Source organism: Bubalus bubalis, chromosome 10 (genome assembly GCF_019923935.1).
Source record: "Bubalus bubalis isolate 160015118507 breed Murrah chromosome 10, NDDB_SH_1, whole genome shotgun sequence".
Lineage (NCBI taxonomy): Eukaryota > Metazoa > Chordata > Mammalia > Artiodactyla > Bovidae > Bubalus > Bubalus bubalis.
In genome coordinates this window covers 14,643,967-14,669,881 of record NC_059166.1, presented here as the reverse complement: position 1 = coordinate 14,669,881, position 25,915 = coordinate 14,643,967, and the positions used below count along the sequence as shown (strand labels likewise).

Sequence of the window (25,915 nt, the reverse complement as noted above, 5' to 3'; positions counted from 1 at the left end):
ACAGGAAAAGCAAAATGCTATCATATTCCTGTTTTATTCAAGCTCAGCTTTTTCAATGGGAAAGGTATTAAAAACTATGATAACTTTTCCTGGTTTCTAAATTTCTCTGACCATTGAACCCTCACGCCCTCATGTTCTCTTCCCTCGTCCATGATACATGACCTTCCCGTGTGGTCCCAACTCACCTTCCACTGTTTGTGGAGCTTTCTGACGGCTTCCTGCAGGCCCCGCTGCTCCTGCTCAGGCAGAATGTCAGTGAGCTCGTCACACGCTTTCAGGAAAGCATTGAGCACCCTCTGGTCCAGCTGACTGAAAAACTCCTGGCATGGAGAAGGGACAGAGTGGTCACAAGTGTCAGGCAGAATAAAAGGCAGCATCAGACACCAGTGAAGTAGTCATGCTTCTAAACAAGCCTCTTAGCCAGCTGCTGCCCTCTTCAAACCTTCTGGGTGACTACCATTTTGTTTTCAGGAACAAACTAAAATTATCCACAGTGATGAATCAGAAGCCATTGAATCTGAAATTCAACTAGGACTTTTTTATTTTTTAGAAAAAAGTCTTTCCAGTTTTTAAAGTTGATAGAATATTCTAGAAAGTCAATGGGAGATTCTAAAAACTTGATCCCACAGGGACAGAGTTTTAGTTCCTCTTTGGTAAAAGTCAGAAGAGCGGAGTGGAAGCCAGGACTAAACCTCACAATCCCTCACTCCCTAACTGCAGTGTGTTCCAGGCCTTGCTGGTTCATTATGAGCCATTTCTGCATTCACACCAAGCACACAAACTGTGGACTGAATTGTGTTGCCCCCTCTTCACCGTCCCATCCCATCAAAGTCATATGTTGAAGCCCTAACCTGCGGTGCGATGATATCTGAGGGTGGGCCTCTCATGAAGGAATTAGTGCCCTTTTTCAAGGTGAGACATTGAGGATCTTCCCCTTTACCTATCTCTGCCATGTGAGGACACAGTGAAGTAACCAAGTGCATATCAGGAAGAGTCCTCACCAGAACCCAGCCAGGCTACTACCCTTAGCTCAGACTTAGTTTTCAAAACTAAGAAAATAAATTCCTATTGCTTAAGCCACTCAACCTGTCTTTTTTTTTTTTTTTTCTTTTTTTTAATGGTAGCCTGGGCAGATGAATACAACACCTGCAAAAATATACATGGCTAAGTCTCACAAAGTCTTAGGATTATGTATGCTGGGAAGCCACAGTGATTCAAAAGAAAGAACAGAAGAGTAGGGGTGTATAAATTTGAATGAGATGTTGGATGGTCATGGACATCAAACCTAAATCCATCAGCTGCATCACAAATGCATTGCATTCATCATTTGAGAGTGTGGCTTGCATAAATATCCACTGAAATTTCAGGAAAAAAGTATATATTGTCAGAGGGAATCATCTCCATACACCATTTAAGAGATTACTCATATTCTCAATACTGATATAATTTAAATGAGTATGATTAACAGGGAGATGGCTTCACAATACAGGCTCAAGTTGTAGATCAGCTATCAAACTTCAAGTGACATGGCACCTATTCCATGTGTGAGATGGCAGAATTATGATATAAGCACAAAGACTTAGCCATCCCCCTAACTTCTTTCTTAGAAAGCATATGTTGGTCATGAAAGAGTGTTTCAGCTAAATAATGAATTAGTAGTTTGGAGAGTCTGAATTAGCTCTTCCATGGTTATCTGCTACTCCAGGGGCTCAAGAACGGCGAATTATAGGGCAGCTTATCAACTGCTTCTGAGATTCTTTTTGCTGTCATTTCTTCGGGTCTCGTATCTAACAAGTTCCTTCTCCTGGCTCATTTCTCCCTCTCCCCTCCCTTTCTCCCCTTCTCTCCCCTTCCTTCTTCCCTTCCTCCTCCTCCCCCTCCCTTTTCTTTTTCTTCCCTTTCTCTCTGTCTCTCTCTTCCGGTCTCTATCTCCTTCTCTGTATTAGAACATCATGCTCTTTTTAGTTTTCATCCAAGATGGCTTGCTCATGTCCTCACATCCTCAAGGGCCCACGTGGGATGCACTCACGGTGTGTCTCTTCAGCAGGTCTTCTGGGTCCCCCTTTTCCTCCAGGCCCTCCTGAGCAACCCTGAGCACCTTCTCCAACTCGGCTCGAGACTCCTCAAACTTCTTCATCAAGCGGCTGTTGGTTTCCACATGTTTCTTCCAATCTCCAGTTTTCTTTACCATATTCTTGATTAAAAAATAATAATAATCATAATGGGATATTGATCTCTAGTCATTGAAAATGTCATTTGTTAAAGTATACTGTTTCTTTCAAAAAACACTTGGAGGGAATATATGTTATTATAATGACAATAATCAATCCTTCTAAATATTAATTAATAACAGAGAAAGAAGTAAAACGATTGGTTTCCAACCTCAGTACATGAGCTGTTTGTCAAGAGTGAAGACATGAAATGGGGTAATTACAAGTCTTCTTGGAATTTTCCTCATTCACGTCTCTAAGGCAGGCAGTGAACCTACCTGAAAAGCAACATGCATATCTGCAATCTTTCTCTGTAGCTTCATCTGATCAAAATGCTTTAACACGTTGCTCAAGGTCACAAACTTCTGAACACTTTGACTGCCTTTCTCAATTTGAGTCATGGCTTTCTTACAGCTTTCTTGACAAGCCAACAGTTCCTACAAGAAAAGGGAACTCACAACAATAGTATTTAACAGGGCAAGAAAGAATGACAGTAACCATTACAAAACATTAACAGCATTATATAGCTTTTAGGCTTTTAATCAGCAATAAGTAAAACCAAAAGTATGGAGAGGTGGTGCTTTGCAGAAGACCACAATTTTAAGCAATCACTGAAGTCAGTGCCTTTTATATAAGACATTTAAATGTCATGCTGAGGTTTCTGAAATCTTTTACATTTCATGCCTACCTTATTAATGTCAAGAGAATGACAGAGCATCAGAATTGTTATCTGCCTGGTGCATGCCTTCCTTCTACCAACAGGTCCATAATTTATTGTATAAAACAATAATGAAATCAATCTACATATTAGGCTATAATCTACCTCAATAAATTTAATACCAGTGCATATTATACTTTACAGAGTTAGTTGAAGCAGTATACATAATTTGTATATCCTAAAATATACAACATTTGAATTCTTAAGGTTTACAAACTATCAACCTCATTAATAAAATGGTGGACCCCAGGTTGGTTGGTGGATTAGTTGCTAAATTATGTCTGACTCTTGCATGGACTGCAGTCTAACCGGCTCCTCTGTCCACGGGATTTCCCAGGCAAGAATACTGGAGTGGGTTGCCGTTTCCTTCTCCAAGGCATCTTCTCAACCCAGAGGTCGAACCCAGGTCTTCTGCATTGTAGGCAGATTCTTGCATTACAGGTGGATTCTTTACCAACTGAGCTACCAAGTGGACCCCAGATTCTAACACAAAAGGCAGCAGACTAGTGGGCCTGGGAATACTTGGCAGTTGTCATGCATTTGCAGATGAGAAGCAATGGTGACTCATAGGCCTTTTCACCTGACTATATCCTGGGATCCTGGCAATTTCTGCCTTAGACAGCATGGAAATTATTCAGCTCCATGGCAAGCAGTCATTTTTTTGACTTGAATCTACACCATTTGCACTTCAGCATCCTTGATTACTTTGAAGAAATAGTTCAAACTGGTAATATGGATACCAGTTTGGGTAACTTAGATGCAAATATTGAGAGCAAGATTTCTGTTTTATTTGTGGAAGACAGAGTAAGGATATACTTGTTCATTTTGAACATTTAGGAAGTAAGAGAGTAACATATGTTAGAAAAATCTTGAAGTGAAAGTGAAAGTTGAGCAGTTGTATTTGACTCTTTGTGACTCCGTGGTTTATACAGTCAATGGAATTCTCCAGGCCAGAATACTGGAGCGGGTAGCCTTTCCCTTCTCCAGGGGATCTTCCCAACCCAGGGATCAAACCCAGGTCTCCCACATTGCAGATAGATTCTTTACGAGGTGAGCCACCAGGGAAGCCCAAGAATACCAGAGTGGGTAGCCTGTCCCTTCTCCAGCGGATCTTCCTGACCCAGGAATCAAACCGGGGTCTCCTGTATTACAGGTGGATTCTTTACCAAGTGACCTATCAGGCAAGCCCTAGAAAAATCTTACTCATATTTTATCATTAAAAATAGTAAATACAATTTTAATTGTGAAAGGATTATTTGATGGAGACATATAGCAATTTGGGAACACAGGAAATGGCACTATGATTTCAAAATCAAAGACAATCTTTAACCAATATGATGAGAACCCATTAGAATAGGGTTTGGTGGTATAATCATTGCGTGTGTGCTCAGTCGCTCATTCGTGTCCGACTCTGCAACCCCATGGAATGCAGCCCACCAGGCTTCTCTGTCCATGTAACTTCCCAGGCAAGAACACTGGAATGGGTTGCCATTTCCATCTCCAGGGGAATCTTCCTGGATCAAGGATTGAACCCATGTCTCTTGCATCTCCTGCATTGGCATCATCATTGTGACTTATCATTACTACTAATAATAATGTTAATTGCTAACAGTTATAGAGTATGTGCCCTAATGTGTTAGTCCTATTATAGAATATTTAATGTAATCTCTACAACAAGTTCTCAACTTAGGTACCACCACTCCCATTTAAACATGAGAAAATAAAGCTAATCAAGGCTTTGTAATTTGCTGTATCAGATCTGAATACCTGTCTGACTCACTTCAGATGTTCTCTGCTCTTTCTGCTAAGTGACGCTGCCTTCCTTCCATGAGTCTATGTTGATGAATACAGTGGCAAACCTTTTGCCCATCAGTTTCACCCTCTGTTGCTTAAGTTCATTTATAATAAACCAATTAAATAAGCCAATTAACTGTCACACTCAGTAGGAGGCTGTTCTGCATACAGATTTGCTTGCTACAACTGAGACAAAGAAGAACAATTCTCACTCCAAATACATTTCCAGAATGCTATAGTCATGTCGACTGGTCTAATCCTAGAGCCATGAAAAGATCCCATAAGACAGATGATAGACACTGGACAGAAATGGAATGCAATTATTTCTGTACATAGCTAAATATATACAATTTAAAATTTATCTATACAATTTTTATCTACATAAATATGCAGGTATGCCTAAGTCGCTTCAGTCATGTCTGACCCTCTGTGACCCATGGATTGTAGTCTGCCAGGCTCCTCTGTCCATGGAATTCTCCAGGCAAGAGTACTGGAGTGGGTTGCCATGCCCTCCTCCAGGGGGATCTTCCCAGCCCAGGGATCGAACCCACATCTCCTTGGCTTCTGCACTGGCAGGTGGATTCTTTACCACTGAGGCACCAGGGAAGCCCCTATGTAAATATACCTATATATAAATATATAGAGAGATATAACATTTTTTATTCTATCTATAGTGCATAGGCTTTTCATCTTTGGCCATGCAATTTTGTTTTGAGTTGCCAGTATTATTCTATTAAAAGTTTTCTTCTCCTATCACTGAATTTCTATCATTATATGCACCTCAGTGTTACTACCTATGCATTCAATTAACTAGGTCTCCTGAAAAAAACAATTTCCTTACCTGATGTTTCTGTTTAAAAAGAGGACTAGATTGTGCCTCATGTTCAAGAACTGTCATAATTTCATCGATTTTCCCAAGTGAGTCATAAAAGGCCGTCATCTGCTTTTCTAATTCCTCCAACGGTACCAACAGCTGCTGAGACTCAGAAAGGAGTGGGGAGTAACAGTCTTTGACCTTTAAAAAAACAAAGACACAAACTGCATCGAAGGCCATGAAAGACCATAAGCTCAGGGCACTATTCATAGCTCTCAGGAATGTTTTCTTCATTATGGGGTCGTTCTGTGCTTACAGATCTCCAGAGATACTCTTTAATGATATTTCCTGTGTATTGTTAAATTTTGATGTAAAAAAAAAAGCACTACTATTGTACCACTGAGACAAGTAAATGCTACAGAGCTTTCTCATGAAAATACATCTATAGGATGTATTTGCTCATTTGGATAGGTCTTGCTCATTTAAATTATGTCAGTGAGCCAGATGGCATCAAATTCCATTTTATGAACTCTGCAACCCATCTTCACATTGGGCTCAAAATCTGACCTAAGACAGTCATGAATGACCATTATCTAAGCCGACTTGGACTTTCCAACTTCATTTCTAAGAACTCCACTACTTGACCCCTTAACTCTAGACAAACTTACAAACTTGTTGATGCGTTCCTCCCAGGGAGGTCCTGTGCCTCTCCTAACCTCCTTCAAGCTCCGTGCTTAGCCTCTCTTTCCCCATTGATATCCCACTCACACCAAGCACTCATGTCATATACAAATTTATTCACAAAGGTTCTCAAGCTGGTTCTTCCTCATCTGAGTTGGCCCAGCTCCCATCTGTTACTTCTCTTTTTTAAAAATGTTATTAATTCATACACCTGCATTGTGTTTATCTTCATGATGAGCTCCTGAAGATGAAGATCTCCATCAAATTTCTGCTTTGTCATATTTGTTGGAATCCAGGAACTCATACAATCTTGCAAGAACTTCCTGCCCCTCTCATTTTATTTAGAGTTGCTCCCAAAGTATTATGGGTTGACCAAAATACCATTTGCATTTTCCCTAAGGTGGTATGAAAAAACCTGAATGGACTTTTTGGTCAACCCAATGCTTTTGGAAACCAAGGAAAGGAAATTAAGTATCTGTTAGTAGATCATTTATTTTTTTCTTTACCTTATAATTATTCTCATGCTCTTGGATATACCGAATGAAGGAGAAACTCATAGAAAGCAAGCCACTGTCCTGTTGCCACAGGGCTCTGTTAAAATTACTGAACAAAATAAAGAGAATCTGCTGACATGTGTAATAATTGGTATACATTCTAAATCTTCTCAGGACACAAAAGGAATCTTCCCAAGATGCTATATCTAACACAGCAGTTAAGAAAGTGTGATGACTTACCTGAGTCTAAAGGAGCAATTTGCTTTCTCAGAAGTTGCCCTAAATCACTAAACCCAAGCTAGGCTGAGATGTGCCAGCCCAAGACACAGCTCTAAAGGCTGCTTGAAGGTTATCTAATTGATAATGTTGACTCCAAATTGTACCAAATCCTTATAAATAATCTTGAATATTTGAAAGGATTTAAAATTACCATTCTAGTATATACCAGTTTGACAAAATTTTCTCTTCTTTCCATGGCCTTGATTCTTCCTATTTCTACCTGTCTCATTTATTCCTTTTTAAAATGAATTCTCCACAGTTGATTTCATATTTTCATATTGGTCTTTCTCTTTCTAAATTTCCTTTTCTAATTAACAGGGTTTTCTGTCTTATTTCCCTTTGTTTTCCAATTCTTCGTTATAAAATTTTCTCTTCACTTACATAATACCTCCTTTTTTTTTTTTTAAGGAAAAAACCAGGTATTAATTACCCAGTTTAAATGGACTTTGAAAACAATATCATCTTTATAAAATGCAACTTTAGATAGATAAAACATCCTAATGAAACTTCCAAAGCTGTTAAGGAAAACCCCTCAATAGAATAGAAATGACTTATGGGTCATTTCATATTCTTTGAGTTTCCTGCACAGAAGTGGCATAAATGTATGTATCCTAAGTTCAAAGTGAGCTCTGTGAGATGAAGAGGGAAGAATTTCACTATTTTGTGGCTGTGCAAGTGAAAAGAAATGGTGTAATAAAGAGCATGTAAGTATGTCCAATATCAATACACCCCAATACAAGAGTATGCTGGAATTCTTTCTCACTTAAATATATGATGTATTCCTCCTCTTCTTCTCCCCTTGCGTCCCATTTCATCACTTCTCACTGGTCCTCTGTTCTTCCAGAGGAGGCTTATCTTCCTATTAAAATACATGTACTAGTACTTCTACATGAAAGAGGCAAGGCTTCAGTTATCATCTCCATAGTTTCATTTTTTAAAACTCACGACAAAGTTACTAGACGAAGAATCCCAATAAGAAATAAACACAGGATCTGCTAACAAGTGAATGAGTTGCCTGCAGTGACAGAAAAGTAAGACGAGCAGAAAGTGATGTTGGTCCTGAATGGAGTTTCATGCTTTAAAAATATTTTCCCACCTTGGTTAGTTGCTCTTTGAGCCCAGACATGGTTGCAAACATTTCATTAGCTTCTTCTTGAGAGATCTCTTTGGTAATGAGGTGCACTGTCTTTGTTATCATCTTATACTGAGCATCCATCACAGGCACCCTCTGTTCAATATCCTACATGAATCATTGAAACAGCTATGTTAACACATGATACATTTACTCTTAATTTCAAGATTTGACAAATGGATACAAATAAGTATGTACTGAATAAAACTCTATACTTGTAATAATCTTTTGGAGAGTCCAATGATTACTTTCCTTCATTACTAATATATGATACTAATATATGATATATTGATATAAGAAAATAAATAGAAATAAATATAAGAAAATGAATAAAATAAGTAGAATTTAACAAATAAATTTTCTTAAATATCACCATAAATCCTTAGGTTAACATAAAGATAAGCAGAAGTAATCTTTACACTTTCAAGATACATATTAATGTAATCTGTAAACATTATATCAGGTAAATGCATGTTAACAATTTGGGGCAATTCTGATTTTAAAAATGAAACAACTTACTTCTTTAAAATAAGTAACATTGCAAAAATTTATAAATTAGAGATAATAATGAAAACTTAATACAGTCTTCTCACACCAGAGCCAACACCCCTACCACCACAAGGCTCTGCTAAAATTACTTAAACAAAATTAATATTTTTCCTGTGTGTATTTACACCTATTTTTATTTTTACAAAAAAAGGATGATGCTTTGTTTTGCTTTTCTTACTTAATGATATATTGGAAAAGTCGTTCCATATCATTAAATATGCTTCCACTGCTTCATTTTTGAGAGCTGCAGGGTATTCAAAATATATAAATAGCACAATTCATTTAGTAAATCCTTTATTGTTGGAGGCATTTATATAGAGGTATCTCCAGACACCTGTTTTTTCCTGGTACTTTATAATTCAGTTGTAGAAAATGAAAATTTCTATTAAAAAACTATTTTGAAGTTACTCTATGGTCAATACACATCTTAAAAAATTTAGATAGCTTTTTTATGAGACCAGAAATCAGGATATGCATACATGTCACAGTGATGCCAAGGAGACACAGAAACAGTTCTTGTAATGACCTAAGTAGCTTCACTGATATTTCTTTACACAATAGAATAGGTTTTTCACTTTATGTTCCAGAAAACCAGCTCACCTCCAAGTCTTGAATTAATAACTTGACATTCATAAAAGAGACTTCTAAGGGCTCTGAAAGTTTCCTATGGGCTTCAGTTGCAAAATCAGACAAGATAGTAACACAATCGTTGTATTCTTTCTTCATTCTGTCCAACTCATCAGCTCGAGCATACTGTTCAGAAAAGGGAGTGGGGCAACACAGAAAACCATTAAGCCAAGACTCAGGAAGCTTGTTTAACTTTCATTTCTACATACTATCTGGAATTGTTAGGTGGTAGGAAAGACTCTGATTCCTGATTCTTATTTTAGATATACTTGAAGTTAGTCAAATTACTGTGAAAAGAAGAAAGGAGCTAGCATAGAAGCAACGAATTATGATTTAAAGCATGAATCATTCCATGTAAGTAAGCTCCATATGTCAACATAATCCTTAATCAAACTATACATTTCTGTTATGTTCCTCCATTACAAATTGGAAAGAATAAAGGACCAAATAGAAACATAACAGTTCTAAACACATCTGTACTCTGCCTTAATAAGCCCATGCTATAACAGTAAAGAGTCTCTAAACAGACTGTTTATCACAACATTTATGACACACCCATCCATGTTCTAGGCATAAACATATTTGAAAAACATACTTGCTTGACTTCCATAAACAACTCCCTCCATCGCCCATTTAGCAACAGTAATTGCTGTTTGAGATCACGGGAAACTATCTCATCACAGGTTTCGATTAAAAAATTGCCAGCATCATTCATGGTAGTGTGCTGCTGTATCCAATGAGGCAAATTTCGGAAAAAATCCTGAACAAGAAACATGCACACTCTTGTAAATCATAAACCAAAGGTTAGTAGATGATATGAAAGTAACCAGACCGTGAGAAATACCTTGGTTCTAAAATCTGTGCAAATTTTAAACTGAATTTTAACTCTCTTTCAAAATGGAAAATTTTAACAAAAAAGTTAAAAAATGTGAACTAGAAATTGTGCCTTTTCACAAGAACATGTATGCCACATATTTTGCTGAAAACAAAACAACATGATGACCACATTCTGTTATTCCTATTTTGCGGATGAAAAAGCTGAATTTCTGTGAATGTAAGGGACTTGTGCCTCTATTCTTCAGGCTAGTAAATACCAGTGCCAGAGTCATATAAAAGGTATAATATTTTAGGGAATATATAGCTTTAGGGAATATATATATATATATCTTTCTCAAGAAAGATTTTACTGATTACTTTTGATATTAAAATCAAATTTTAAAATCTGAATACAGTCCATGAAGATAATTAACAATCATGAAGATAAACTCTTCAAGGAAAATTTTTAAAAAGTAATTATCTGGGCCAAGAATACATAATACAATGACATCCTTCCTTATTTAAGGTTACACATCTGATAATGGAGCAGCTTCCACTGGATTTCAAATTGTGTGCGTGTGCACACACACACATATGCACCATGGTAAAAACCAAGAACACCATAATTCAAAATCGATTTCACAAGTCATGTGTGGGAGGACTTCCTACATAAACCAGTGAGAACACTTCTGTTTCTGGTGGTTATATCCCCTTGGATGAAATGATCACATACGACATCTGCTAGGGCACTGCCAGTCTAACCAGAAAAGCCAAAATCTGTGTGGGTTACAGTTGCTCAGGTACATGAAAGCACTTAATCTATATGACATATAGAATGGGAAACATATAAAAATTATACATCTGCTTGTATAACATAATAATCAAAGAACCAAACTTGAATGGCAAGCAGTAATTCTAATATAAGTGCCATACCTCTTAATGGGGGTCTGGCATTTTAATGTTTTACATAAAAGTTGTTTTTCCATGAGAAAATACCAGACTCCCATTGAGAAGTATATATATGGAAATCAGTCCATTTCATGTGATATTTTAATGTAAGTGATATTAAAGACAGCAATTCTTGCACACACCTGTAACTGGAGGAAAGAAAATCACTCCTACCCAGAAGAAGACCTTGAATGACAGTTGATAAAATCCAAAAACAAACTTCCAGAGAGACAAACATGTGGTGACCCATCTGTTGAATCTGTATAATGCCATCACACAGATTTAGGGCTACGTTAGCCAGAATTGTTTTAAATGATCAGCATTCAGTCGCTCAGTCTTATCCGACTCTTTCCGACCCCATGGACTAATGTAGCCCACCAGGCTCCTCTGTCCATGGAATTTTCCAGGAAAGAATACTGGAGTGGGTTGCCATTTCTTTCGCTAGAGGATCTTCCTGACCCAGGGATCGAACTCGGGTCTCCTGGGTCTCCTGCGTCTCCTGCGTTAGCAGGTGAATTCCTGGGAAGCCCAAAATTGTTTTCATCCTCCCTTAAATTAGGAAATCCAGAGGCTGCACCCTTTAAGTCATAGACCTTATTGTGTGTATAGCGCCCTCTGCTGCCCACTGGGTTTGGCTGCCCCTCCACAGTGATGGCTCTCTGAATGCACAAGTCCAATACTGTCTTAATGTTAAGCTTTAAAAGCAGAACATTTCTTGGTCTAAAATAATTTACTAACCTGAAAGTGCAGCGTTTAAGGAGAAGTCAGGATTTGTGTGACACGTATGCAAACACATAACACTCCCTAAAGAAGTTTGCTGTGAAAGTCACCTATTTCCAAATTCGCCTGTGCTTGTTAGTTGTAAGTAGCAGTCTTACCTTTTTGGCATGTTCTGACTGATTTAGCATTTTTTCAGCATCCTCGAGCCAAGCCTGAAGACTAGTCACGGTATTGCCGTATCGGTCCCAGTTGGCGATGACTTCCTCCAGCATGCTTCGCACACTCCTGACTTCCACGGAGAGGTTCCTCCACTGGGCAGTGGTTTCATTCATGAATTTCATCACATTCTCAGCTTCTTCCACTGAAACAGATAAGTTATAATCCCTGTTTTATATTTTAAATCCACTACACCTTTTTTCTAGGGTCTATTGGAGGGCATTCATGATTCTTCTTAGGATTTTAAATTTAACAGATGTAACGTTAGAATCACATTCAGCTAATGTTGGGGATGCCTTATATCTTATTTATAGATATTTATAAAGATTAAAGACAATGAATATTTAAAATTTCTGATAAATGGTATATATAAATAAAGATGGCATAGATTTGTTTTCATTTTATATGCATTCAGATAGACACATATATAGTACAATCATAAATGCTATAGTTCATTTTCAGCAAATATGAGAAATATATCTGCAAAATGAAACAGACATATTTTACAATTGTGTCTTTCCACGAACTTAAGTTTTCATTCATTTTATTATAATATTCAGGTTGGTCCAATTTTGCCTTTAACCATTGGAATTTAAAACAGGTTTGACCATTACAACTTAGAAAGTGAAAACTTATTTTCCTTTCTCTTAGAAAATCACACACACACACACACACACACGCATATACATAGGAGAGGCATAATACAAAGTCAAGGGAACTGAATCCAATATGAATTTTCAGGCCAATGGCATGGTCACACAAAGATTCTGCAGAGAAAAACTGATTTAATCGTACAGAAAATCGTTCTAATTCTACTGTATTCAATACTACAACAAATTCTGTCTTGTGCTTTACCTGAACCATCAGCTTTGACATACATCTCAGCTGTCTGTTTCAAGATCTGGTATGTCACTTCATATTGTTCAAAGAACTTGCTGTTTTCTATAAAAGACTAGAAAAAAGAGGGAACAGTTAGGTGATAACTAATATAGGCTTATATGCAGGCATGCCAAAGTCAGTCTTCTGCAGTGCAGGTATGTGGCTATGTTACCCAAATTTACCAACCTCATTTTTCTTCAAAATATCGACTTAATTCAACTGCTGTAAATAACCTGATTATTCCTGAGAATATAATGTTATTCCCCACTTTTGCTTCTAATTCACCCCTAGATTGAGAAAATATTACACTTCTTCTCCACCCAAGGGTTTGTTTTTAGAAGAGACAGAAGCTTCTCCAGAGTATGTGGGGCTAACATTTAGAAAGCACTAAATTTGGAACAACATTTGAAAGTGTCCCACTGGGTCTTAGCTGTGGGATTCTGTTGCTCTTTAAACAATAATTCTGGTGGATGATGATTCTGAGGTATTTCAGAGTATAAATAACTGGCACAAGGCACACTTTCTTGAAAAGTAAATACAAAAATATTTCCAAGTAGAAAATTGCTAAATAATCATACATCCTATCCATGTTATCCATGTTCTCATATTTTTATTAATCCTTCTCCAGGGGATCTTCCCGACCCAGTGATTGAACCTGGGTCTCCTGCATTTTGACCTCTGAGCCACCAGGGAAGCCTCAGCATAAAAATTAAAGATAAGATACATCTATATCTAATACGGTGGTGGTTTAGTTGCTAAGTCATGTTCAACTCTTGCAACCCTGTGGACTCTAGCCCGTTAGGCTCCTCTGTCCATGGGATTCTCCAGGCAAGAATCCTGGAGTGGACTGCCATTTCCTTCTCTGGGGATGTTCCCAACCCAGGGACTGAACCCACGTCTCCTGCATTGCAGGTGGATTCTTTACCGCTGAGCTACTGGGGAGCCCCTATATCTAATATGTCTGTATGCAATTTACGTATGCATTAGAGTTACTATAAGCAAATGGAGACTAATGGAGGACACACAGGTGATTTTTATTATTGCTAACTCCAGGAAATATGAAATAATTCCTGTTTCAAAAATTATTCCTACTTTTCTAAAAGTAGAAAATTAAAGCAATTATAGATAACAACATATTACCAAAGGCTTCTTAATTTCTTTTAATAGTGTAATTACTTCCTATGATTTAAACTCAGTAAAATACTTTGTGTCACTACTATAGAATATAAAATTGGTCTTCAAAAACTAGCTGAAGTTCTGAATAGGATGCTGATGAATGCTTAATGTGGAGATGCAAAATGCTTGTGAGCAGATGCAAAACTATTCATACAACAATTTCATAGGCATCCCTAGATTTTATTAATAGAAATTTATAGCATTTCATGACTATATTTAAAAAGTTACATATAATACATTTCATACCATTTTATGTTTGAATTTACTACATAGTAACTATTCTTCATGGGTATATTGAATAAAGCTGCGAATTATCTGGAATGAGGGATTCCCTGATGAATACCTTACCCAATAAGTGAAATAGGCTTTCTTATTTTTGTTGAGAATTGGTTAGCTCATTATTTAGCCTTATGTCCTATTCCCTTAACCTCTACCTGCTCCCCAAATGGAGAAAGAGTAATTTAATGGAATTTAAACTTTGAATAATTTCACAAATAAGGTCCTGATTTCATCAAACATGGATGATTACACCTAATTTTCAAGACCTTGTAAGAAACCGAAGAAACAAATATATTCAGCAAAGTTTTAAAAAATAGTGTCCATTTAGTTTGGACCCAATTTCAAGGAGCTAATGGGAAAACAATTGCTCAAAGTGTCAAATAAATGGAAAACAGTGCCTACATCGGACATTAAAACATACACATGCTTTTGCTAGAGTGATTTACAAATTCATTATAAATGAACAAGAGAGAAAAGTTATTTTTTGGTTTAATTTTTGGTATGGGTGGGGAGAAGAATGTTTTAAGAATATTATAAATGTAGAAATTCATTAAAGTACTTTTGAGTTTTCCTATAAGGACAAAGACATCACTTTGCTGACAAAGGTCATATGGTCAAAGCTATAGTCTTTCCGGTAGTCATGTACGGATGTGAGAATTTGACCATAAAGAAGGCTGAGCAGTGACAGATTAATGCTTTCAAAGACTCTTGAGAATCCCTTGGACTGCAAGGAGATCACATCAGTCAATCCTAAAGGAAATCAACCCTGAATATTCACTGGAAGGACTGATGCTGAAGTTGAAGCTCCAACACTTCGGCCACCTGATGCGAAGAGTCAATTCATTGGGAAAAAACCCTGATGCTGGGAAAGACTGAAGGCAGGAGGAGAAGGGGGCAGCAGAGGATGAGATGGTTAGACAGCATCACCAACTCAATGGACATGAGTTTGAGCAAGCTCTGGGAGACAGTGAAGGACAGAGAAGCCTGGCATGCTGCAGTCCATGGGGTTGCAAAGAGTTGGACATGACTTAGCTACTGAAAAACTACGAGGAAAACTAAATAATAAATTTTTGAGGAAGAAGCCTTATTTGTTATTTTAGTTTTAAAATTGTTTCATTTACTTCTGCCCTTTCTTTCTGAGTCCTGAGTAACTCCACTTAGCAAGATGAATTATTTTGTCTATTAGAATCACTTCAGCAGAAGGACTGCTAACTCCCTTTTTCGCTGTGAGCCATCTAGACAAAGTCTTTCAGAAGAATGCCAAATTAAGCACAAATGTGTGTTTAAAATACCAGTGATGGGGTTAGTTTATTATTTTTTTTTAATACAGCTTACATTTTGAAATCAAGTTCAACAAATTAGCTGTGTTGGTCAAAGGACTTTTAAAGTTGATGGCACTTCAAGAAAAGGAAGCTATTTCTTTATGCTGCAAAATTCAAAGAATTGGAAGGGAGTAAATTTCTACTCTGAAAAGAGAAATATAATAACTACAAAGCTCATGAATTTCACTCAAAGAGAGCTAAACCAGACAATTTAAGGTTTTAAAAAATCAACTGAGATGTGAGAAGTACTTTCATTAGAACTGCCTATTGACTTTAATAAAATCATTACAAATATTAGACTAAATGTTCACATTGCATAGGCTGCATTCACTTTATCTACACTCCCAAGAGCTTTTCTTCTATGTGAAAGAATGAAATTCTGTCTCATTTCTTCCACTATAAAATTGGAGCATGTGTTAAGTAACACAGTTATGTCATGAACAGTTCTGACATCAAGAACCAAACCAATCATCTTCTTATTTACATTACAGTATGTAATCTCTTACCAGGATCCTGTGGCCTAATTTAATCAACAAGCATTCATGAAGTATTAATATTTTCTAAGAATTCCTTGAGCACTTAGGGGCTGTGTACCTAAGTGCCTCTTAAAAGAGGCACTTTTTAAAGGAGGAAACACATTCTTTAGTTTCCCAACTCTTAAAAAAAGTATCTTTTTTTCCTTGCAGATAAATAGAATAGAATTGAGAATTCAGATGAAGGAAAAGATAATTATGGAAGTCTTATATCCCAAATATTACTTTGCTTATTTGATGATGTAGCAGCATATGGCTCATTACAATAATGTTTTTTTAGAAACCAAGTAAAGGATTATATTTAAGAAACTGATTTTATGTTTTTTTTTTTAAATCTTCATGCACTTTGAAACAGTCTCTTCTAAAAAGAATGATTTTCCCGAAAACTCCAGAAGAATGAGAGAAGCTCTGTGGCATGTGAGATAGAAGGAAAAAAATGAAGTGTCAGTCTTTGTTCCTTAGAAGAATTCTTATTATTGTTAAAATTTTGGAAAAGAGTATGTCTTCTAGACATTAAGTTATGTATAAGGTCACATAGGCAGTGAGGAGCTGAGTCCTGATCCAACACAATCCTATGTCACTGGTGGCCACATAGAATAATCTATAGTGTCCCAAAAATCTCCCCAAGAATCCAACCACACCCTGCCTCAATACCATGCTGCCTATTATATATAAGAGTAACTAACAGGCTTCAGCATGGAAATGTTAAATATTGTCAATTATGGACCAACATTGAATGGAACTGATGTTTATGTGAATGACATTCTTTAGTTCACTGAGCTACAGAATATCATTTCAATTATTTGGACTTTCCAGTTTTAAAAAAAAATTTTTTTCCCAGCCAATTTGTTAGAAAGTAAAGTTCAGTGCATGCTAAGTCACTTCAGTCATGTCTGACTCTTTGTGACCCTAAGGACTATAGTCAACCAGGCTCCTCTGTCTGTGGGATTCTCCAGGCAAGAATACTAGAGTGGGTTCCATGCCCTCCTCCAGGGGATCTTCCTGACTCAGGGCTTGAACCCACACCTCTTATGTCTCTTGCATTGGAGGCGCATTCTTTACCACTCGTGTCACCTGGGAATTCTCATAAAATTCATAAACACAAAGGCTTTTGATGCAGAAAGATGCGGATTCAAATCCAGATTCCACTTCTTATTAACTATGCCACTTGGAGCATGAGACTTGAACATTCAAAAGTCCCATTTCATCAATGAAACAGTGTGAGAACACCCAGCCCATAGGGTCATGTTTGAGATGGAAGATGACACATGTAAAGCACTTGGCACATGGAAAATATCCAACATCCTCTAATTATTAAAACTACTGAACTATGAATATCTTAAACCTCTTTTGGAATAGTTTAGGTGACAAATACATATCTTTCATCAGGGAACAAGAATATCAGGAAATATTCATTAAAGCCCGCTATATTTATAGAGTTATTAGCAATCTTACAAATAATTTTGCGAGACACATTACAAAACAGTTTAAAATTACCAGCTCAGTGAATGTCTATTTATGAAGTAGGTAGAAAGTACTGATTTTTTTATCATTAATCATAATTCTTTAGCTACATATGCTTCATGTGAGAAGTTCAAAGAGAATTATTAACATCTTTGTGTTGGAACATTAACCTGGTGAAACAGTCTCATTAGGCATTTCAATCTAATTGGCTGTCCTTAAATAGCAAGAACAAAGATGGATCCTGAATAATTACCTACTGAGCTCAGAGTGTATCATTTGACATGACTAAACCAGAAAATATACATGTATATCTGCATTTAATATTTGTAGGACTAATGTAAATGCTCAAAGTTAAAAAGAAAATCAGATTTCTCATTACTTTCCAAAATCATTCAAAATGAATAAGGGAACAACATATTGTCACATATTTCACATTTTTGGACAAATGTTTCCTAGAAAATTATAGTAAATCTAGAGAAATATTTTTATTGCAAACTTGTTAAATTTTTTTAAATGCATGTTATTCATTTATTATGTAGAAAATAACATTAAAATGTAGCAAAATATATTATGGTTCTAGCATACTTCAGTAAAAATGTGATTCAATAAATATTCAGTCATGTTGGTAACAGAACCACTGAGACTAGTCAGGTTAGAAATGGGCTTATATTTTAAATGAATTAATTTATCGGTTAGAACTTCTAAATAAATACAAATGAAACAAAGGACTGAGATGTTCTATTAATTTTGTGAGCATATCTGTGTTGCTAATTAATTGAGGAGCATCTTGAAGAGAAATAAACTCCTGTTAATAATTATAATTCTCTGATTACATGTAAATGGAAACTACAGTAGGGCCTACTTCCCTCATTAATGCAGGGCTACTCGTCTATGTACATACAGGATTATCTATACTGATAGCCCAAAGTAGAAAATACTCCTCAAAAATTAAGTTCTTACAGGTTCACAGACAAAATTTTACTTTTCCTAGGCGTACACAGGAAGTAATGAAACTCACAGCATGGCCATAAACAAGGCATGCTTGAACTAATCTAAAAAAAAAAAAAAAATTAGTTCCCACTGAACAAGTGAGAATTGTCCTCAACTACTCATGATTGGATTTTAGAAAGCTTAAAATGTTTAAGTATTTTAAGTCAGCTTCAGTAGTGAGCTCACAATCAGTTGTATGCAATACAAAAACTTTCTTTTTTTTAAGCAAGAAAGCTCATCAAAATTGGTTCAACATGATTAAAGCTGCAAAACATTTTATACTCCAAAGAATACAGGTGTATATTTCAGATTGCTGTGAAAATCTCACAGATTTACATTAAACCCATTTTACACACTGGTAACTTAAGGTTTAAATTCAAGATAAAAGACACAATGTCCAATAAACTGGAAGGTATTAGATACTAAACCCAGGGTACCTCTGACCTCTGGCAGAGCCTCGGGGAGACTTACGATGTAGTTTTGCAGAAGTAGCTCCACTGAGTCTCTGCCCCCATACTTGATGATCCAAGACTTCAGCTTTGACTCTGCAAGAACCAGCAGTGAGAGCAGACGGTACTTTAATTCTAGAAATTCCATTTTCATTAAGTGTAGCTCTGATGTGGAGGAAACAAAATGAAACCTAGAAACAAAACACCAGAGAATTTACAGAATGTAACTAATAGTAACAGAACGGGGCTTACTTAACCTGTTACACGTCAGTATTAAATAAAATGCAGGCACAAGGTCTTCTAAACTCTGGCTGATCAATTACTCTCAGGAAAGCTGGTTCGGTTTCTAGCTCTGGGTTTAAAGGCAAATCACGATTGATTGAAGTCTTTGATTTAGTTCTTTCTCCTGCCAAGATCGCTCTCATCTGTTTCTTTTAGAAGCTGTTTTTGCAATATTACATAATGTTCCTCACAGTACTGAATAAAAATACAGCCTCTGAAGAAACCATTTCTGTGATTTTTCAGGCTGTGGGTACATGCTGGTTTACTCTTTTTAACTAATCATATATTAGAATGTTGGCATTCTCAGCATATGCTATGGGAACCCAGTTTTTATGTACCAAATGCAAGCATCTAGGTAAAAAAAAAAAAAAAAAAAAAAAAAAAAAAAAAAAAAAATTAACTCAGAAAGAAAAGACATGGAAAAAAAAAGCATCCACCGAGCCTTTTAACTACACTTCATTCAAAATCAGACATTCTCTTACCTCTCGGCCATGTCCTCTAATTGATCAGGCGGCACTGGGATCCCGTTCACAGACCTGGTTCGGTAGATTTCATGGAATGCTCTTTTGTGGGCATCTGTGTTTTGAAGCAGATCCTAAGATACAATTTTTTTAAAAAAATAAAAAATGAAGAAACATGTTCACAGGAAGCTAAGCAGCATAATTTCCAGCCTGCACGGATGAGTCAATGTATTCAACAATTTGATGGTGCTGCCGCAGCCATACGCGGCTTGCTGTGGAGCACAGGCTTTTACCTTGTACAGGAGCCTGGGTGCTTGTCCATAAGGCCCTGTGCTAGAGCCGTAGCTAATAATTATGGCATCTTTTAAACACACATGACACTTGCACAGCAATGCATTCAGACATTTTAAAGGCACATGGTCCAAAGGAAGATGTAGTTAGTGCTATAAACGATAAATGTTAGCATTTTTCTTTTTCCCTGATTTTGAATCTATTGGTTTTCCAAAGCTTAAAACTAGGTACAACTAGTTTAACCCTTTAAAGGTAAAACTAAAAATATTAAATTCTCTATTTTATTCTGAGTGTGTGCAGGCTACCCTAAAGTTATGCTTGCTTGCCATCTTAAAGTAAATCAATTGCATTACCACATATTATGAAAACACTCTTATGGTTAGAAGATTTCAAACAAGCACAGGGAATGTCCCATAGATATCACAGTGGGAAGAGTAAATGTGATGTTTATAAAGATTCTGTCTAGATTGTACAGAACTCCAAAAACTTTTAATAATGTATTTAGATTTGTTTTCTGAGTTTTTCATTGTCAGAAGATATATTTATATGAAGATTCACATGTCCTTCACAATTCCTAGCTAATTTCTCACATAAAAGCAAAGAAGGAGAGAAGTGAAAACAGATTCATGCCATATTTTCTAGAGCTTAGGTGGTTTCTCAATAGCAGAGTAAATAGCCAACAGATTGTCACTCACTAAAAAATAAGATACGTTAACCTACCAGAATGAATTAGAAAAATCAACACTCTTTTGGGACTTCCCTGGTGGTCCAGTGGCTAAGACTCTGCACATCCAATGCAGGGGGCCTGGGTTCAATCCCTGGTCAGAGAACTAGATCCCCATTGCAACAACTAAAGGTCCTGCATATCACACCAGAGACCAAAGATCCTACGTGCTGCAACTAAGACCTGATGTGCCAAATAAAAACATATATATATATTTTAAATTAATTAACTAATAGTGTTTCACACTAAGATTTAGTAGATTAATCGGAGAAAATAGAAGCAAGAAAACAGCCTAAAACATAAGACACTTGATGCTAAGTCGCTTCAGTCATGTCCAACTCTGTGTGACCCCATAGACGACAGCCCACCAGGCTCCGCCATCCCTGGGATTCTCCAGGCAAGAACACTGGAGTCGGTTGCCATTTCCTTCTCCAGTGCATGAAAGAGAAAAGTGAAAGTGAAGTCGCTCAGTCGTGTCCGACTCTTAGCGACCTCATGGACTGCAGCCTACCAGGCTCCTCTGTCCATGGATTTTCCAGGCAAGAGAACTGGAGTGGGGTGCCATTGCCTTCTCCGAAGACACTTGATAGACAGGTACAAATGAAGGCTTTCATATATAAACTAAGACGCTAAAGTCATACATGTTTGTTAACATAAAGGATTAATTTTCTTTTCCTTCAGAGGATGTTATTTGTTACATTGTAGAAAAAATTCCAGCCCCAAACTATTTCTATCTTGATATGTACTTGCTATTATCACCTTCTGAGGTGCTCTGAGTCTGTAGGTAATGGCACAGATATTCACAAGTTCCCTGTTCCCAGTGGGAGGGCACCACAGACATCTCAGAGCTGATCCCAGAGAACAGCGGACCATCCTAGAGTAGCTATTGCTTGAGTATTTCAATCACTTGTCTGCCTCCTTCTTAACCTGTAGACACAGTTCTATAGCTTATATCTTGACCAAAACTCCCCCAAATGACTTCAGGGCAAGTTTAGAGCTACCACCACTCCCACCTCTTATTTGTTCTGTGTGACTACATGTTAATGTGTGGGTGGGAGTCTGTGACTCTACTGGAATTTCCAAATGTCCAGTTGTCTTCCGAGAAGCTTTCCCTGTTGTAGTTTTCTATATCTAATGACTTGAAAAAAATCTTGACAAGAAATCAAAACAAACAAAAACATTTTTAAACGTGACAAAAGAATACAGATGCTGTGATGCTGCTGGGTCCTCTGAAAGGCTGTCTCACTACAAAGCAACCAGATGCTGAGCACAGCGTATGACTTTAGTTCACTAGTGGGCTCACAGGAAGTAAGTGAAACCTTTAAGTTTCCCATTTTCAGTAAAACATGACCCAAAACTGAATCACAGACCTATGAACAAAATCATTGAAAAAGCTGATTGTCCACCTCATTAGAACTGATTCAAATGTATTCTTTTTAATGGCTGAGTAATACTGCATTGTGTATATGTACCACAGCTGGTGCACTAGGATGACCCAGAGGGATGGCATGGGGAGGGAGGTGGAAGGGGTTCAGGTTGGGGAACACATGTACACCCGTGGCAGATTCATGTTGATGTAGGGCAAAACCAATACAACATTGTAATTAGCCTCCAATTAAAATAAATAAATAAATAAATATATATATATATAAAAGCTGATTGTCCTGGACAAATATCAATACCGCGCAAGTCTTGGAACTTGAATAATGTGAGAAATATTGAAAGTGATAACTCAACAGTTAGCTAGAACCCTCCAAGAGAGCTGATGTGTCCCTGGTTGATAGCAAATGCAAACACAAAATGAAGAATGCAAATATCGCCAAACACAGGAGACACGCTACCATGAGTGAGAACCAGCAGAAACAATACATTCACAGTGGTAGAAAAATGTAAGTAATTTAATACTTGACAATAACAGTTTGCAAGTTAGAAGAGTAGGACCCAGTTAAAGTGTTCTTAATTCCTTATATGGATTAAAAGGAGGTCAAGACATTGATTTTCAATTTCATTAAGTATCTATGGTATAATTTCAAGGACAATCACATTACACAACTACAGTTTATAACTTGAAGACAGTTTGAGGGAAAACATGGAATAAGAAAAATAGGGAAGCAAATCAACAATGACAACAAAACCCCTCAATCAAACATTTTAAAGCAATTTTCCTCCCCTTAAAAAATTTTTAAAAAATTCCTTCAATCAACTTATAAACAGGAAGAATGCAGGGGAAAAAGAAAGAAAGAAAAAGTAGGGCAAATAGAAATAAATGGTAGAAACAAATTCAGATATATCAGTAATTATAAATAAATGTGAATGGAATATATATTTCCTTATGGAAAGTGAGAGATTGTCAGATTAGACAAACAGAATAGAACTATCTGCTTTTTAAAAGAGATATTCCTGAACATTAAGAACAAGGATAGGTTGAAATTAATACAATAGAAAACAACAAGCCAGGAAAATTCTAATAAAAGAAGTCTCATATGTGTGCATCAATATCAGACAAATAGACTCCAGAACAGAAGTCTTTACAAGTTATTAACTGCTTAATTAATTATTGTTTTCTTGGGCTCCAAAATCACTGTGGATGGTGACTGTAGCCATGAAATTAAAAGATGCTTCCTACTTGGAAGAAAAGCGATGACAAACCTAGACAGCATATTAAAAAGCAGAGCCAACAATTTTGCTCTAAAATTAATTGTATATCCTAGAATTTTGTTTGAGAATTAATTGTATATCCTAACAAGTATCTATTGAATAAAACTAGACTTCCCATAAATCTATTGAAAATTTGATCATCCCATGCAGTTCAGTTCAGTTCAGTTGCTCAGTCGAGTCTGACTCTTTGTGACCCCATGGACTGCAGCACGCCTGGCCTCCCTGTCCATCAACAATTCCCAGAGTTTACTCAAACTCATGTCCATTGAGTCAGTGATGCCATCCAACCATATCATCCTCTGTTATTCCCCTTCTCCTCCAGCCTTCAACCTTTCCCAGAATCAGTTCAGTTCAGTTCAGTCGCTCAGTCATGTCCGACTCTTTGTGACCCCATGAATAGCAGCACACCAGGCCTCCCTGTCCATCACCATCTCCTGGAGTTCACTCAAACTCATGCTCATAGAGTCAGTGATGCCATCCAGCCATCTCATCCTCTGTCATCCCCTTTTCCTCTTGCCCCCAATCCCTCCCAGCATCAGAGTCTTTTCCAATGAGTCAACTCTGCATGAGGTGGCCAAAGTACTGGAGTTTCAGCTTTAGCGTCGTTCCTTCCAAAGAACACCCAGGGCTGATCTCTTTTAGAATGGACTGGTTGGGTCTCCTTGCAGTCCAAGGGACTCTCAAGAGTCTTCTCCAACACCACAGTTCAAAAGCATCAATTCTTCGGTGCTCAGCTTTCTTCATAGTCCGACTCTCGCATCTATACATGACCACACTGGAAAAACCATAGCCTTGACTAAATGGACCTTTATTGGCAAAGTAATGTCTCTGCTTTTCAATATGCTATCTGGGTTGGTCATAACTTTTCTTCCAAGGAGTAAGCGTCAGGGTCTTTTCAAATGAGTCAGTTCTTCCCATCAGGTGGCCAAAGTACTGGAGTTTCAGCTTCAACATCAGTCCTTCCAATGAATGCCCAGGACTGACCTCCTTTAGGATGGACTGGTTGAATCTCCTTGCAGTCCAAGGGACTCTCAAGAGTCTCCAACACCACAGTCAAAAGCATCAATTCTTCAGCACTCAGCTCTTTTTATAGTTCAACTCTCACATCCATACATGACCACTGGAAAAACCATAGCTTTGACCAGATAGACATTTGTTGGCAAAGTAATGTCTCTGCTTTTTAATAAGCTGTCTAGGTTGGTCATAGTTTTTCTTCCAAGGAGTAAGTGTCTTTTAATTTCATGGCTGTAGTCACCATCTGCAGTGATTTTGGAGCCCAAAAAATAAAGTCTGTCACTGTTTCCACTGTTCCCCCAGCTATTTGCCATGAAGTGATGAGACCAGATTCCATGATCTTTTTTTTCTGAATGTTGAGCTTTAAGCCAGCTTTTTCACTCTCCTCTTTCACTTTCAACAAGAGGCTCTTTAGTTCTTCTTTGCTTTCTGCCATAAGGGTGGTGTCATCTGCATATCTGAGGTTATTGGTATTTTTCCCAGCAATCTTCATTCCAGCTTGTGCTTCATCCAGCCCAGAGTTTCTTATGATGTACTCTGCATATAAGTTAAATAAGCAGGGTGACAATATACAGCCTTGACGTACTCCTTTCCTGATTTGGAACCAGTCTGTTGTTCCATGTCCAGTTCTAACTGTTACTTCCTGATCTACATACAGATTTCTCAGGAGGCAGGTCAGGTGATCTGTTATTCCCATCTCTTTCAGAATTTTCCAGTTTGTTGTGATCCACACAGTCAAAAGATTTGGCATAGTCAGTAAGCAGAAGTAGATGTTTTTCTGGAACTCTTTCGCTTTTTCTATGATCCAACGGATGTTGGCTATTTGATCTCTGGTTCCTCTGCCTTTTATAAATCCAGCTTGAACATTTGGAAGTTCACGGTTCATGTACTGTTGAAGCCTGGCTTGGAGAATTTTGAGCATGACTTAGCTACTGTGTGAGATGAGTGCAATTGTGGGGTAGTTTGAGCATTCTTTGGCATTGCCTTTCTTTGGGATTGGAATGAAAACTGACCTTTTCCAGGCCTGTGGCCAACTGCTGAGTTTTCCAAATTTGCTGACATATTGAGTGCAGAACTTTCAGCATCATCTTTTAGGATTGGAAATAGCTCAACTAGAATTCCATCACCTCCACTAACTTTGTTCGTAGTGATGCTTCCTAAGGCCCACTTGACTTTGCATTCCAGGATGTCTGGCTCTAGGTCAGTGATCATACCATCGTGATTATCTGTGTCATGAAGATCTTTTTTGTATGTGTATTCTTGCCACCTCTTCTTGATATTTTCTGCTTCTGTTAGGTCTATACCATTTCTGTCCTTTATTGTGCCCATCTTTGCATGAAATGTTCCCTTGGTATCTCTAATTTTCTTGAAGAGATCTCTAGTCTTTCCCATTCT

The 25,915-nt window shown here is 37.3% G+C and overlaps 1 protein-coding gene across 16 annotated transcripts in view; it reads right to left on the bottom strand.

The window, feature by feature from the left end:
* SYNE1 (spectrin repeat containing nuclear envelope protein 1) overlaps positions 1 to 25,915 on the bottom strand; it is a 494,933-nt gene that overhangs the window by 321,369 nt on the left and 147,649 nt on the right. For all 16 annotated transcript variants that reach the window (XM_044924087.2, XM_044924084.2, XM_044924085.2 and 13 more), the window contains 11 exons: positions 19,855 to 19,967; positions 19,113 to 19,281; positions 12,854 to 12,950; positions 11,941 to 12,143; positions 9,894 to 10,058; positions 9,272 to 9,424; positions 8,087 to 8,230; positions 5,564 to 5,737; positions 2,489 to 2,647; positions 2,030 to 2,194; positions 186 to 320 (listed from right to left, as the gene is read on the bottom strand). In XM_044924087.2, the coding sequence (XP_044780022.2) occupies positions 186 to 320; positions 2,030 to 2,194; positions 2,489 to 2,647; positions 5,564 to 5,737; positions 8,087 to 8,230; positions 9,272 to 9,424; positions 9,894 to 10,058; positions 11,941 to 12,143; positions 12,854 to 12,950; positions 19,113 to 19,281; positions 19,855 to 19,967 (1,677 nt within the window). The remainder of the gene's footprint in view (positions 1 to 185; positions 321 to 2,029; positions 2,195 to 2,488; positions 2,648 to 5,563; positions 5,738 to 8,086; positions 8,231 to 9,271; positions 9,425 to 9,893; positions 10,059 to 11,940; positions 12,144 to 12,853; positions 12,951 to 19,112; positions 19,282 to 19,854; positions 19,968 to 25,915) is intronic.